Genomic DNA, 15,103 nt, shown 5'->3' on the forward strand with positions numbered 1-15,103 from the left:
TTTTTTGACTATCAAATTAATTAATATATTAATTAAGGAATTTATTATTGGTTAATAATGAAAAAATATTTAATTGTATTGGATTTTGTAATTATATATTTAATCTAATCAATAACCTAATTTAACACTACACAAGAGCAAAAGAAAATAAGGTACTGTATAAAATAAACTTAACATTTTATATTTCATAATAAACAAAATAACAAAAATACTCCTATAATAAAGCACTTAAAAAATGATTTTTTATATATTAAATAATATATTTAATTATTATATTAATTAACTAAATTATTATTGATTATTTGTGAACAAAATTAATCAAAGTTGGCGGCCAAGTCATTATATAGTTAATCAAATGAATAATCTAACACTGCACAAGGGCAAATAAGTCATTTGATAGCTTTTTACATCATACACCATTCCTTATACACCCAATTTATCTTTCATTCAAACCAAGTATTAATTTATCCCATTTCTCTAATACATCATCCAAACCATCTATTATTTAATGCACCCTCTATAACTGTCATATCAATATAGGTCCTCCCTTCTTAACTAATACCCCTTACTATCTTATCTCCCTTCATAAATAATACACCCAAAACTTATACGGCATCCAATCGGGCCTTTAATGTTTGCTTTTGTTTCTTGATTTACATAGAAATATTCCATAGGATTGTTTGTTCGATTGGTTTAAATTGTGGTCTTCCTCTATGCCCTGATGTAGAAATATTCCATAGGATTGTTTGTTTATTGATTTACATAGAAATATTCCACTGTTTGCAATTCGTCTTGATTTTTGGCCTCCTGTTGCAACAACAAAAAAAAAAAAAAAACCCACCTCAATCCTCAAAAACACAAAACAATTCATACAATGGGCAAAAGAAAAAAAAAAAAACTCTTCAGTGGGCATGATTCTCGACTTCTCGTGCCGAACCTAGTATCCATAAAAATTCAATGCATTTGATATTGTTTTCAAAACCACCCATGTATTTTGGTATTTTTCAAATCAGCCACATGTTTTATTTCAAAAAGCCCATGTATTTGATATTTTGTTTTGTTGAGGTCGATGATTTTGATATTTCACACTTCATGTCTCTTTTATGAACAACCCTACGCGCCGCGCAACGAAGTAAAATTCCTAGACGCACATGATCCACGTACACGATGAGGAACGGTGATTCGTAGAGAGAGAGAGAGAGCGCTCCGAAGAAGACAGGTGATTATTCGTCTCTCGATCGATCGAACTTTCAAGCCTCGATTCAGCATCTCCATCGTCATACTAATCACCATTTTCCCAGACCCATCTTCGATCTAGTACCATCGATTCAGGTAAACACATGAACCGAACCTTGATTTGGCCGTTCCCATGGTTTCCCGACGCCATTCCCTAATACTCCACCGTATCCGGTACATATATTTTCTGTGCCGAGTACGATGGTTTCACTTGTAGTTTTCTATGTGTATTTATCTCCGTGGATAATTGTTTCTTAATCACTGAAAATTAGTACACTATTAGCATGACCCATTTTATGATGTTCTATTATCTATATTTTTTTTATCATCCATGTCGTGCTGTTTTTACTTAATTAGCTCTTTATTCTTTAACCAAAATACTTGTTATCTTACGGGATAAATAGTTACTTCATTACTGAGTGTTCTAAAAATTGCTAGGCGCTAGTCAGGCAGAAGAGAGGCGCCTAAAGCCTAGCGGCTGACTAATCGCCTAGACTGATTTTAATCTAGGCATTGGACCCCCACCTAGACCGACTTTTAGAACACTGCTAAAACTTACTAGTACACTATTAGCATGACCTATTTTATGATGTTCTATTACCTATGCTTTTATCATCCATGCCGTGCTGTTTTTACTTAATTATCTCTTTATCCTTCAACCAAAATACTTGTTATCTATGGGATGGCGGGGAACATAGCATCTACCTTGATTTGGGAGAACTTGTTTCTGAGATAAAGGTTAACCGTGAGGACGTCTCCAATCAGTAGCGGGTGCTTTCTTTGGTTAACTAGAATTGTTCTCTTTGCTTAATCAGTGATTGTTAACTGCCATCACGCTTCAATATTCCTAGGGTAGTTTGTAAATTGCCTAGGTACTAGGGTCAAAGCTAATTTAGTATTGTCTGATGGTGAAAATGTTTGAAGAATTTTGACGAGGCAGTGACTCTAAAGCGTTGATCGGAACCAGGTGGTAGGGCATGGGGGAAGTTTGGTTCATGTTGGTTGCATCTTTAGTGATGATTAGGTGTGGAGAGCTGGTGGTACCAGAAGAGATATCACAGGCTAGAAGAGATAGGTAGATTGGTTGGATTGAATCTTATGCAACCTACTTCAGTTTGTACACTTGTGACTTTTCGCATATATTAGTTATCGAAATTTTCAGATTCCTTTGTGAGGAGTTTGAGAACGAGGCATCGAAGCTGTAATGGTAATTGGAGCGGAAAAAAAGAGGCCGAAGAGAGGTGTTATGCAGGCCATGTGGGAGAAGCAAAGATCGATTGTGAGTGAGTTAAAAATTGGTTAGTGAAAAAAAAGGGTTGGATAAGAGTGGGGTAAGCGAAGGGGATTTATGTTGGCTGCCCTTGGGGTTGATTAGAGTATTGGATTGGCTAGCATTTTTTTGTTGTTTCTTTATTGGTATTTTGGCCTTTATGAGGGTTGAGATGTTGTAGAGATTCCCTTCTCCCTTTGTACTATTTTATGCTGCTTTTGTCCTTGGCTGGTGGCCGCTAACACCTCTGTTACTATTATCTCTAGGAGTACCCAATCACATTGGTTAAAAGCCATGCCATGTTCGTTTGCCCACGCCCGCCTATAAGAAGAAAACAAAGAGAAAAATTATATGATGGTGTAATTTTAATGATGTATGGAATGCTCCTTTGTTTTCATCCTTTCCTACTTATGTCGGTCTCCATATGCACCTTTGGTTTTTCCCAAGCTTAATTGCCATCTATGCTGCATACACATGCTTTGCTGCCTCCAGCCAAATGCCCCTTAAAACCTTCAGGAGGTGAAAGGTCATTGGCTTGATCATGAACTGTGGGATCTGGTGGGACTATGGCCTCCCTCCCACTATGGCTTTTTGTACCTTCCTTTATCTATAGGCTTAAGAGTGCATCCCATATCATTGCTTTCAAGGAAGCTTGAAGGAGTTGCATATGAGGGTCCCACGTTCGATTAGCATGACCCATTTTATTTTGTTCTATTACCTATGCTTTTATCATCCATGTTGTGCTATTTTTACTTAATTATCTCTTTATTCTTTAACCAAAATACTTGTTATCTACGGATGATGGGGAACATAGTATCTACCTTGATTTGGGTCAGCAAGGAATATGAATTTCACACTAAAAACTTGGAATTCATACGTAATTGAATTTCGGTTAGCAAAGCTAGGATTTTTCCATCTAGGTTTTCCCTTTCTTCTTTCTCCTCTTCCTCTTCCTCTTCCTGTTCGGTTCTCTCTCTCTCTCTCTCTCTCTCTCTCTCTCTCTCTCTCTCTCAGATGAATGAAGCAGTGAAGTTCTCAGGAGGAATACACGTACGTCTTTTTCCTTTTCTTTTCTCTTAGGCAAATTATCAAGTGTGTAAGTAACCATGTGCTATTTTATGTTCCAACCTCACTTAGCAAATAAGATTAAGTCATTAACCACATAGTTAATAGAAGCACAACAAATATCCATGTATTAAGCATAATTAGAATGAGGGTTATTACATCGTGTCAGAGAATTCTCGCCGGCGTGTCCCTCACGTGTCCTGAAAAAAATATTGGCGAAATAATGGGACACGGTCAACAACACGCCAGACACGGTCAAAGGCGTCCGGGACACGTGTCCGGATGTATCTGTGTCCCAGACGTCTGGGATACCGGTACGTGAGGCTGGTCTACGGGTTGCCTCTTAGCTTGTGACTTTTCCCTTATAACTTGAGTGCTGGAACTAAGGCATACTGGTGTAATTGTTTATAATTTAATTATCGAAGTTTTCGGATTCCTTGTGAAGAGTTTGAGAAGGAGGCATCGAAGCTGTAATGGTAATTGGTGCAAAAAAAAGAGGCCGAAGAGAGGTGTTATGCAGGCTATGTGGGAGAAGCAAAGATCGATTGCAAGTGAGTTAAAAAGTGGTTAGTGAAAAAAGTGTTGGATATGAGTGGGGTAAGCGGAGGGAATTTATGTTGGCTGCCCTTGGGGTTGATTAGAGTATTGGATTGGCTAGCATTTTTTTGTTGTTGTTTCTTTATTGGTATTTTGGCCTTTATGAGGGTTGAGATATTGTAAAGATTCACTTCTCTCTTTGTACTATTTTATGCTGGTTTTGTCCTTGGCTGGTGCCCCCTGGCATATTGGTTTTAAAGCCATGCCATGTTCGTTTGCCCACGCCCCCCTATAAGATGAAAACAAAGAGAAAAATTATATGATGGCGTAATTTTAATGATGTATGGAATGCTCCTTTGTTTTCATCCTTTCCTACTTATGTCAATCTCCATATGCACCTTTGGTTTTTCCCTAGCTTAATTGCCATCTATGCTGCATATACATACTTCACCGCCTCCAGCCAAATGCCCCCTTAAAACCTGCAGGAGGTGAAGGTCATTGGCTTGACCGTGAACTGTGGTATCTGGTGGGACTATGGCCGTCCCTCCCACTATGGCTTGTTCTACCTTCCTTCATCTATAGGCTTAAGAGTGCGTCCCATATCACTACTTTCAAGGAAGCTTGATGGAGTTGCATACGAGGGTCCTGCGTTCTGTGCCATTGCCCAACCAGTACCGCACAGCAGTCCCTTTCTATGGTCAACAAGCTCATGTGGTAGTCTGAGAAACTGTTTTTAGACTTTAAGGCTGAGTTTCCTATCTGTGTGAAAAAGTTTCGTTAGTTTTCTATGTTATGTTTTGCAAGAAAAAGAGGTAAAAACGAGAACGGTAACAATTTTCCCTTGTTTGGTTTTTGAGCAAAGAGGAAGAAAAAGAATAAAATAACCTAATGTAACTAAGGAAAAGAGGAAAGGAAGGTGAAAGAAAAGGAGTGGAAGTGAGGAACCAAAAAATGAAGTTTTCCCTTGCTTTCTTCTCGTTTCTCATTTTTTAACATTGCGCGCGCGTAACCTTCAGTTCATAAGTGAAACAGGGTGTAAAGAGTTTGATCTAAGAGGTAACTTTGCAACAATATATCATGTGTGTGTTTATCTATTAATAATCATGTTTTTTTTTGTAGATATATTTCTTTTCATTTTAATACCTTTGCACTATTCTTACTTATCAAAAAAAAAAACCTTTGCACTATTCTTGGTTCATTCGTAGTTTTGCCCAAAATCTTAGCAGTTTTCTTCTTGCATATTTTTTGTTTGTATTAGGAATAGAATGGGCCGGAAAGCTGGTGGCCTATTTATAAGCTCACAGAAGTTTGGTGCTCTCCAGAAACCTTGCATGAAAGAAATGATAACCTTTCTTAATTGTTTGGCTCTTAACCAAAACAATGATGAAAAGTGCGTTCGACATAAAGAACTTTTGAGCACGTGCATGGATGGTCAGGTGATGCCCTTGACTGAGTTCTGAATATCATACTTTTTATACTTTTCTCCAATTGATATTTACGCCTTGCGCTTCCAATGAACTTTGTTGCAGAATAACAAAAGCAGGAAACCTTGGGGAAGCATTAATTTTCATCTGCAGAGGCTTAACAGGGGAAGGAAATAGTAACACTCCGGCTGTGGGTATTTGAAGATGTATGATTCCTGAGTTTCTTTTGAACGTATCTGGAGTGGCAATAGTTGGGGTTGTCTTTTGAACAAAATTATTTAAGAGCTCCATGTACCGTTAGGGTTGAGCGATTTCGCAATATTTTGGGGGCATTTCCGTTTTCCAAAAGCTCTAGCTAATCATAGTAGTTTACAATCAATTTTGTTGGAGTTGTTCCGAAGTTACGTAACATTCATGTTTCCAGCATCATACATTTTTCCAGTGGTGAATTTGCTGCTAAGAATTCTGTACTTCTGACAAGTTCCTAGACCTTGATGATAATGATCTGTAGCTGTTGTGGTTATGTTCACAACATAGCTTTGATGATCTTCTTATGCCATCATCTGTATGGCTGTTTGATGCAAGTTGCTTTCACAGAGATATCTGTGGGTTGATGCTCCATCCCGTCCTCTTCTACCTCGTCCCCCTTCCTCTCCTTGTGGTTTTGAAGGCCCCTAGTGAACTCTACGGTTTGCAGACCCTTTCTCTTCTGCTCTCTACCTCCTCTCTCTTTTTCTTCTACTCTCTACCTTCTGTTTCTAACTTTCTATTTATTGTAAAAGTTTTGACTGAACAAAGGAACCTTAGTTGTCACGTCAAGAAATAAGAGAAATGTAATTGTTATGCCAAGTTTTATTTCCCAGTTGTTTCGATTTTCAGGATGCATCAGTCTTTAGTTGCTTCTTTGTGTTGCGATGTTGCCGATGTGTAGAGGTAGTGTACTAATTTGGGAGAGAGAGAGAGAGTACACTGCGGGAGTGAATATAATCTCCAGTAGTACACGAACGTTTGAAACTAGATATCATGTTTCACCTGCCTCTCAATATATAGCTGCATGCATTTCACGAACAAATGCTGGATAGGGTGAGAAGCAGGGCCAGACATATACACAACCTTAGGCTCATTCATTTCCACAAGGTAGTTTTATAAGTGGTGGATCCTCGACGCCAGACTGATGCCGACAATCTACGCAGTGGATCTTCACGCTGTTGGTTTCTAATAGTGCAATCCAATTCTTCTGGTTCCAGAATTGTTCTTTCGCGTGACCGGCTAAAATTTACTTTCTATTCTGCGGATATCAAGTTCCGGTCATGCTAAACATCTTTCAATGAGCAGTGGTTAAGGTGTAAATAGTGTTAAATTTTTTTTTAGTATACGTATATAGTTCACACATTTTAATAAACTTTCATATGTTTCTATATGCTTTTCACCTATTCTAACACCTTTTTAATCCTGAAATACTGTTTGATGGGCTGTGTGTCGTTTAGCATTTCAGTCTGTTTTATGAGTGACTCGACATTTAATGTGGATTGGAAGATGCAGCCAAGCGCTCCTGCTTGGCAAGCAGCGGTGCCGAGTTTCTGAATAGTCTCTTTTTCCAATAAAAAAAAAGAAGAAGTCTCATTTCGTTGGGCTCTGAAATTAAGTTTAGGCTTGTTGCCAGGAAAAAGATCTAATGCTCCTCAAATCTAACAAGTGAAAATTTCAAGTTTCTACAGGATTGCTCGTTCAACACAGAAACGATATGGATACAGATATAAGTTATGTACCAGCGCGTACAGATGACTTTGAGATCCGTTTTGGGTTTCACAAAAATGACCAAAATTGTTTGTTTTGTTCAACACATATTGTGTTAAGAGTCCCTGGAAAAATTAGTCTAAACAAATATCAGTAAGAGCATTTACTAAGCATTCGACTTTGTCCCGATAGAGTTGAATGTTTCATAAACGCTTTTACCGGTATCTGAGTGTGCTGGTTTTTGAAGAAGGATCCTAAAAACATGTTTTTTTAATAGAAAGAACTGCTCAAATCATTTTTTTGGATTCGCTAAAAACATGTTATTTGTACGTGTATCTATAGCAGCGCGTTAAAGTTAGGCCTAATCAACGGTTCCGGATTCACTAGTAGTGGCCCACCAAACGATCAATCAACCCAAACAAAGCCTTGCGTGTCCTTTGAGTCACTCGGGTTAAGGTCCAGTCCAGTATTTCTTACCTCCAGTCCGGTCCAGTTTTGGGCCTTTGTGGGCCCCTTCCGGGTCCACAACAATGATCGGAATCGTTCATTATGTAGAGCTCGTCGAGAATGGTATCCACGCAAAAAATTAACTTGATTTAACATCGATAAATACATGAACGAAACAGATTTGTACAAGAAAAAATGGAAAATTATGAGTTTCAATTTAATTTTTGCCATCGCATTTTTTCTTGTACAAATCTGTTTTGTTCATGTATCTATGATGTTAAATCAAGCTAATTTTTTGCGTGGATACCATTCTCGATGAGCTCTACATAATGAACGATTCCGATCATTGTTGTGGACCCGAAAGGGGCCCACAAAGGCCCAAAACTGGACCGGACTGGAGGTAAGAAATACTGGACTGGACCTTAACCCTGGAGTCACTCACCACGACCATCCCTAGATTCCCAAGGTTGAGGTCCAGTCCGGTCCAGTGTCGGTTTTTGGGTCTGTTCTAGGCTCAAAAAAATGATTAGAATTGTTCATTTGGTCAAGCTCGTAGAGAACTTTAACCCTGCAAAATTCATGTCAATCAGATACCGATCAATACTTGATCCGAAGATTCAAAACATATTTATCTTAAAGCAAATGGGCTTGATCCGGTGTGTGCAGCATTTTTTTCCAAGATAAATGTGACCTGATCAGTCGGACAGACCCGAAAATCGACACTGAACCGGACTGTATTGTAAGTCCAACTGAACTGGACCTCAACTCAACACGCACATGTGTCCCGTCAATCATCGACACCTCTTCCTATCCTGGACGTCGAACCCAAGCACCGGGTCCGGATATGATGCCCCACTCCTGTTTGGGGCATCAATGCCCAATTATCGTACTTTGATACTCTCAGCCGTTGGATTGACCAACGAAAATATAAACGACAACTATAACAGTGTTATACACACATATTTTTTTAAACAGACAGCACGTACAGATGGTTTTCAAACCTGTTTTGGGTCCTACAAAGATGTTCGGAATTGCTCATTTTGTTCAAAATATTTTGTTAAAGGTCACCATAAAAAAAAAATCAGTTCATTTAGATATCGGTAAAGAGGTTTACGAAAAACCCAATTTTACTTCAGAAAATAGTTTTTTTTTTAAAAGCAAAGTTGGGTATTTCGTAAACTCCATTACCGATATCCAAATGAACTGATTTTTTACGGAGACCTTAAACAAGATATTTTGAACAAAATAAGCATCATTTTAAAATCCAAAACGGATCAAAAGTCCATCTATACTCATTGACTGTTTTAAAAAATCTGTCGGTAGCAGTTTTGCGACCCCATCGCCATTGTCGAATCGAAAATCGAAGAAGTGGGGCACACGTGATCGACCCCATCGCCATTGTCGAAAATCGAAGAAGGGGGGCACACGTGATCACTCTCTTTCCACCACGTGTCACCACTCCATTCACAATAAGGTCTCGTTGGGAAACCTTCACGGACAGCAACAATCTCACCGCCCATCCTCACGTGCCCCGAGCAATCATAGCCGTTACCTCCGCACTCCCTCCTAGTCCCACACGTGTAATCATGGACCCTAGTCACTACCAGCAAATTCACTAAACAATTTTCTTTAATTGAGTCGAGTTTCCTTTAATAAATCAAGCTCCACTAGGTTAAATGAGTCGATAACTCGAGCTCAAACTCAGCTTTTTTACTAAATAAGTTGAACCTAGCCGAGCGTTAACAAATCAAACTGAGCCGAGCTCGCAACTGCTTAGTTTATTTACAGCCCTACTCGCAATGCTCTGAATCCTATGATTGATCGAATGACTATATTTTGAATACAGCGTGTGGCTTAATGTATGGAATGCACTTCCCATGAGAAATGAGAAACATAAACTAAATACATGATTGACACAACGCACTTGAGATATAATTATCAAATGTGGTCAATCATATTTGAGATATTTTTTAAAGATACTTAGGTCTCGTTCTCCCTTTGGTCTGTTTTTTTTTTTTCCTAGTTTTTCATGATAATTTGGGATGAATTATTTGTCCCGACAGTAAAAATCAAAACAATAAAATGTTTGGGACTAAAGCTGAAAAAAATTATATAAGACAACAATAAAAAAGACAAAAACACTAGCTATTCTGTACTTATTTTTTTCTTTCTCAGTGAATTTTTTTTCAGCCATGATTATTTTTTTTGGGACACATCTCGTCAAGACAAAAATTAATAAAAGAATCTGGGAGCAGTAACCTGATCTAACAAAAATTAAAAAAAACAATAAAAGAGAGAAAAAAAGTACCCAAAAAAAAAAGAAATAGTCTGGACGCGTGGGGATGAAATTACGGTAGTTTCATTAATGGAGTATATTCTTACGCGTTGAGAGATATATTTTTCAATACGGGACGGATATATCTTACGTGATATCCGGTTGACACATCAAAAATGTCCGATATATTTTTGGACGGATCGGATTAAAATTATCTCTCCTCCCATCTTAATACTTACCCGCTCGGCACTGAAATTTTTTTACTTGGGGAGATAGAAAGCTTATATATACTCGAGGAGGTAAACATCTTCTTTCAACTTTCGTCTCTGATCTTCTTCGATTTCAATCTCTTCCTCTCAAATTCCTGACACAGTCCAAAATCTATCTATCTCTCTCTCTCTCTCGACAATTCTGGTTAATTGTCCGGACAGGGTAATGACTTTGCAACAGCGGATCGGAGCTCTATCGGTAACACCGATGTCGGCAGAATCAGGCATCATTTCCGGCGACACGATTCCGGCGACGGTGAGCGCGTCACCCGGGTGGAGGTCGCCGACGGCCAGCCTCCGGTGCGGGACGGACATCGACCGAGTATCACCGTCGCCGCCGCTGAGCCCGAGGATCGGCGTGATGCGGCCGGATCTGTCGGTGGCTTGGCAGGCCCTCATGACGGAGGTATTAAGAGAAAAGGATAATTTTATTATTTATATCTACTATATTTTGGTAATAAAATTCTTTTGCTGAACACGTGCGTAACCTGTAGCCCAACTCTCCTCCGTAGGTTTTAAATAGTAGTAGCGGTGGTGGGAGTATCCAATGAGACGTCGTGATTTTTTTGAAATTGTTTCTGAAGCCCAAAGCACCTGTAGTGGCCGTATAGTAGGCGAAAAATCGGATATAAAGCCCGATGTGGGTGTGAATCTTGGTTAGCACTGGTATTACAGAGTGTGGCGGTACCGGAGGTCGGAAAAACCGCTACGTAATGGCCGATACGCGGCTGTTTGATATCATTTGGTTGGTGAGAATGGAACATATGATTTACTACTTCCTTTTTTGATATCATATTATATTAGATTGTTAATGATCAAATCTTCTGTTAGTTATCAAATCTTCTGTATACCAGATGGGTAACAGATTTATATATATATGTATGACAGGAGGCGGCACCGGCAGAGGTAAGGGAGTACAAGGAGGTGGTGGGGGCCGGCGCGCAGGTCAAGGAGAAGGGGGTGCCGGTTTACGTGATGATGCCGTTGGACAGCGTGACGACGGGGAACGCGGTGAGCAGGAGGAAGGCGGTGAACGCTAGCATGCAGGCGTTAAAGAGCGCCGGGGTGGAGGGGGTGATGATGGACGTGTGGTGGGGGCTGGTGGAGAGAGAGGCGCCCGGGGAGTATAACTGGGGTGGGTACGTGGAGTTAATGGAGATGGCGAAGAAGCATGGGCTCAAGGTGCAGGCGGTTATGTCGTTTCATCAGTGTGGCGGAAATGTCGGTGACTCTTGCACGTACGTATAACTTCAATGCATTTTCCCATTTTCTATTCACGTACTGTTGGTTTATTCACATTTATTTGTTCATCTTTTGAGGTTAGCTAGAGATCTGGCAGTTGAAACTTGAAAGTGGCCTGTTTTGTAATCTATCTTTTGTGCTTTAAGTATAATCTATTTGTGTGAGTTATTAACTACTAATAGATTTAGAAAGAGTGGGAAGGACAAAAGAAGATAAGATAAAAGGGTATGCCCAAAACCAACTTGGAAAAGGTACGGTACAAAAAGTTGGAGCTACCATGCCCAAAATTAAATTTACTACTTGCGGAGTGGAGGAGAACTGTTAAAAAAACGAAGATAATAGTAGTATAGGGCCTATAGGCAATGGAAGTTTGGATAAGATATGGTCCAAAACCAAATTTAAGAAAGGTATGGCACAATAAGTTGGAGCTGCCATAGCCAAAACTGGATTTACTCTCCGCGAAGTGGAGAAAAACTGCTGAAGAAGCGAAGATAAGGGTATTATAGGCAGTTGGAACTTTGGGATTTTAATGTATATCTAATACTGGTTATGTATAGCTAATACTGGGGAATTCAATAACTAATCAGGCTACATATCCTTTGCGGGCCTTTGTATAGGGTATAAAGGGTTTAATTCTTTCGTTAAGAAATGTAAAAAGTGTCCAAATAATAACTTTGAAGTAGTTTAGGGGATTTAATTATCACAAACAACAAACAAATTTGTTTCCCAACATCTAATTTAAACCACCTTGTTAATTAACCTAGATGAGATTATATGGTATGTGACTTTCCCCCTATGGCCCCCTATGTTGCTTGTACTCTTCCCATTGTATGAAGTGTACACATTCGGACTCAGATAAGTGTACTCGATCTATGTCCAACATGTTTAGTTAGGCATTCACCCAGCAAGCCTACTTTACACTCAGATAAGTGTACTCTTGTTGTATGCATGAAGTTTTATCATAAGGTATCTTGTAAACACAATTATCTAATAAAATAAAATCAAATTTGCGAAGAAATAGGAATTTGAAGAAATTGGAATTTTCAAGTGTTTCCATGTCATTGAGATAGAAATGAGATGAACTCGACACTTCAATACACGCCTGCAGTGCACCCGACACCAATGGGGAGTCCATGCAACATAGCCTCCCCTGGAGTGGGTTGAGAGTGGTACTACTCTACTGCCTGACAAATTTTCCGCATTGTCTCTTCCATCAAGATATTTGTTTACATAAGCATGTTTGAGTACAAGTGAGATTGATTACACAGCCTGACTAGAACTATGGAAATAGGGTTGAATTCGTTGCCTCGTATGGAAGGTTATGTCCTTTCATGTGCTAGTTCCTAGCCCTTTATATTTCATCATATATGAGGATAAAGTTTGAGGACAAAAGTCCTGGGCTGAAGTTATGCATGGTTAGTTAGCATTCGGGTGCTTCTTCGAGTTATGCAGGTTCTCCCATGTTTAATGTAGTCGAATATCCTTTTCTTATAATCAGTAGGTGAATATCCTGTTACGATTGAAATCGAATTAGATTTGGGGATTGTAACTGCGAACATTGCCGATATATAACAAAAATCAGTTCACAACAAAAGACTTGTACAAAGTGGCAGTTTATTTCCTTACTCCTAACATGGATTACTCTGGGTTATTATTTACAGTATCCCTCTGCCAAAGTGGGCTGTGGAAGAGATTGACAAAGACCCTGAACTTGCTTACACAGATCAATGGGGAAGGAGAAATTATGAATACATATCTCTGGGGTGTGATACTCTTCCAGTCCTCAAGGGACGGACACCCATCCAGTGCTATTCTGACTTCATGCGTTCTTTTAGAGACAGATTTGAGCATCTTCTAGGCGACACCATTGTGGTACTCACTTGATCCCTTTCTAGCTATTTGTTTATGTTTAGGCTTATGTTGCGTCATAGAAGGCTGGCAAGGCGTAATATCTGGGCACAACTATGGTCAAGCTTCCATTAACCTCGTGGTCTGGCCATTGGTAGTTTCACAAGTTTGGGGTTAAATGGAAGCATTGCAAATGCTAGATATAATGTGCGTAAAACTAAACCCACGAGTATGTGGATGTGTATTTTGGCATCAAAGTATCTTAGTATTGTCATTTTGGCATTTTCAAGACTAGAGAGTTTCAATAATCAGATGGATCATAGATTGCAAGTGAATCGTGGATCAAACCCCAAAAGGTAAGATTCATCTTTGGTCTGTCCCAAGACCGAACCGTGAGGTTCGTCATACAGCTGTCCCAGAATAAATTGACTCATAGATAGTCAGATAGATATTGATAACTATTTATTCAAGTATGAACTCTCTTGTGGAAATATTGCTCACTTATCATCTATAACATATGTATGATTTAGGAAATCCAAGTTGGAATGGGTCCAGCAGGCGAGCTCCGTTACCCATCGTACCCAGAGCAAAATGAAACATGGAAGTTTCCTGGAATTGGAGCCTTTCAGTGTTATGACAAGGTAAGCATCCACCGTCCTCTTTCTTCACCTCCTTCAAACTGTATTTTCTTGCTTCCCTATCCTATTCGGGAAGCCAATTTATCTTCTCATTGTGATTCCCTCACGTTATCCACTTTTAATTGCATAATGCAGTATATGCTCAGTCACTTAAAAACTGCAGCAGAAGCTGCTGGGAAGCCAGAATGGGGAAGCACAGGCCCCAGAGATGCAGGGCACTACAACAACTGGCCAGAAGACACCGACTTCTTCCGAAAGGAAGGCGGCGGTTGGAATTGTCCATATGGTGAATTCTTCCTCACTTGGTACTCTGAGATGCTTCTAAGCCATGGAGAGAGAATACTATCATCCGTCAAATCTATCTTCGACAATACAGGTGTCAAAATCTCAGTTAAAATAGCAGGCATCCACTGGCACTACGGGACCCGGTCCCACGCTCCTGAACTCACTGCAGGGTATTACAACACCCGGTTCAGAGATGGATACCTTCCCATCGCCCAAATGTTAGCACGCCATGGCGCCATATTTAACTTCACCTGTATAGAGATGCGGGACCAAGAACAACCGCAAGATGCCCAATGTGCCCCTGAGAAGCTAGTTAGGCAAGTGGCTTTGGCCACTGGGGAGGCTCAAGTTCCACTCGCTGGGGAAAACGCGTTGCCACGGTATGATGAATTTGCACACGAGAAGATTTTGAAAGCTTCGTGGTTGGATGTGGATGGGAATGAGGGAGGAGAGAGAGAGATGTGCGCATTCACGTACTTGAGAATGACTCCAGATTTGTTCCAGCAGGAGAACTGGAGGCGGTTTGTGGCGTTTGTGAAGAAGATGAAGGAAGGAAAGAATGGGGAGCAGGTGGAGAGGGAGGCGGAGCATTTTGTGCACGTATCTCAGCCCTTGGAACAGGAAGCAGCTGTTGCTCTCATGCACTAGATGTTTACTTTAGGTCAGGGCATGTTGTATTTAGCTGCTGTATAGGTCAGCTACCGATACGAGGTTTACAGTGGTTAGGAATAAATTCGGATGACTTGCATCCATGTAACTCTCCTTGTGCTTTTCTCTTGTTAAACATTATGTTACTTCATTGAAAGCAACTTTAATTCCACGGTTATCTA

General features: G+C 39.8%; 2 protein-coding genes across 2 annotated transcripts; both read left to right on the forward strand.

The window, feature by feature from the left end:
- The first annotated feature begins 1,153 nt into the window (after window positions 1-1,153).
- On the forward strand, window positions 1,154-6,381 carry LOC131300337 (uncharacterized). Its single transcript, XM_058326113.1, has 3 exons — window positions 1,154-1,332; window positions 5,367-5,544; window positions 5,638-6,381. The coding sequence occupies exons 2-3, from the start codon at window positions 5,374-5,376 to the stop codon at window positions 5,707-5,709; spliced, it is 243 nt and encodes an 80-aa protein (XP_058182096.1). The 5' UTR covers window positions 1,154-1,332; window positions 5,367-5,373; the 3' UTR covers window positions 5,710-6,381.
- A 3,881-nt stretch (window positions 6,382-10,262) lies between these two features.
- Window positions 10,263-15,103, forward strand: LOC131300338 (beta-amylase 1, chloroplastic-like). The gene is made up of 5 exons (XM_058326114.1): window positions 10,263-10,666; window positions 11,149-11,498; window positions 13,164-13,374; window positions 13,881-13,991; window positions 14,124-15,103. Exons 1-5 carry the CDS (start codon window positions 10,427-10,429, stop codon window positions 14,919-14,921), a joined length of 1,710 nt encoding a protein of 569 aa, XP_058182097.1. The 5' UTR covers window positions 10,263-10,426; the 3' UTR covers window positions 14,922-15,103.

The sequence above is a fragment of the Rhododendron vialii genome, chromosome 9a, assembly GCF_030253575.1.
Source record: "Rhododendron vialii isolate Sample 1 chromosome 9a, ASM3025357v1".
In the NCBI taxonomy this organism is placed as follows: domain Eukaryota; kingdom Viridiplantae; phylum Streptophyta; class Magnoliopsida; order Ericales; family Ericaceae; genus Rhododendron; species Rhododendron vialii.

What these genes read in the sequence shown, in the direction of transcription:
- LOC131300338 (XM_058326114.1), top strand. Translation starts at nt 10,427, where the DNA reads ATGACTTTGCAACAGCGGATCGGAGCTCTATCGGTAACACCGATGTCG. An exon ending in AATGTCGGTGACTCTTGCAC is followed by an intron (nt 11,499 to 13,163) that starts GTACGTATAACT and finishes TATTATTTACAG; the next exon opens with TATCCCTCTGCCAAAGTGGG. An exon ending in CCTTTCAGTGTTATGACAAG is followed by an intron (nt 13,992 to 14,123) that starts GTAAGCATCCAC and finishes TGCATAATGCAG; the next exon opens with TATATGCTCAGTCACTTAAA.
- LOC131300337 (XM_058326113.1), top strand. Translation starts at nt 5,374, where the DNA reads ATGGGCCGGAAAGCTGGTGGCCTATTTATAAGCTCACAGAAGTTTGGT. An exon ending in GCACGTGCATGGATGGTCAG is followed by an intron (nt 5,545 to 5,637) that starts GTGATGCCCTTG and finishes ACTTTGTTGCAG; the next exon opens with AATAACAAAAGCAGGAAACC.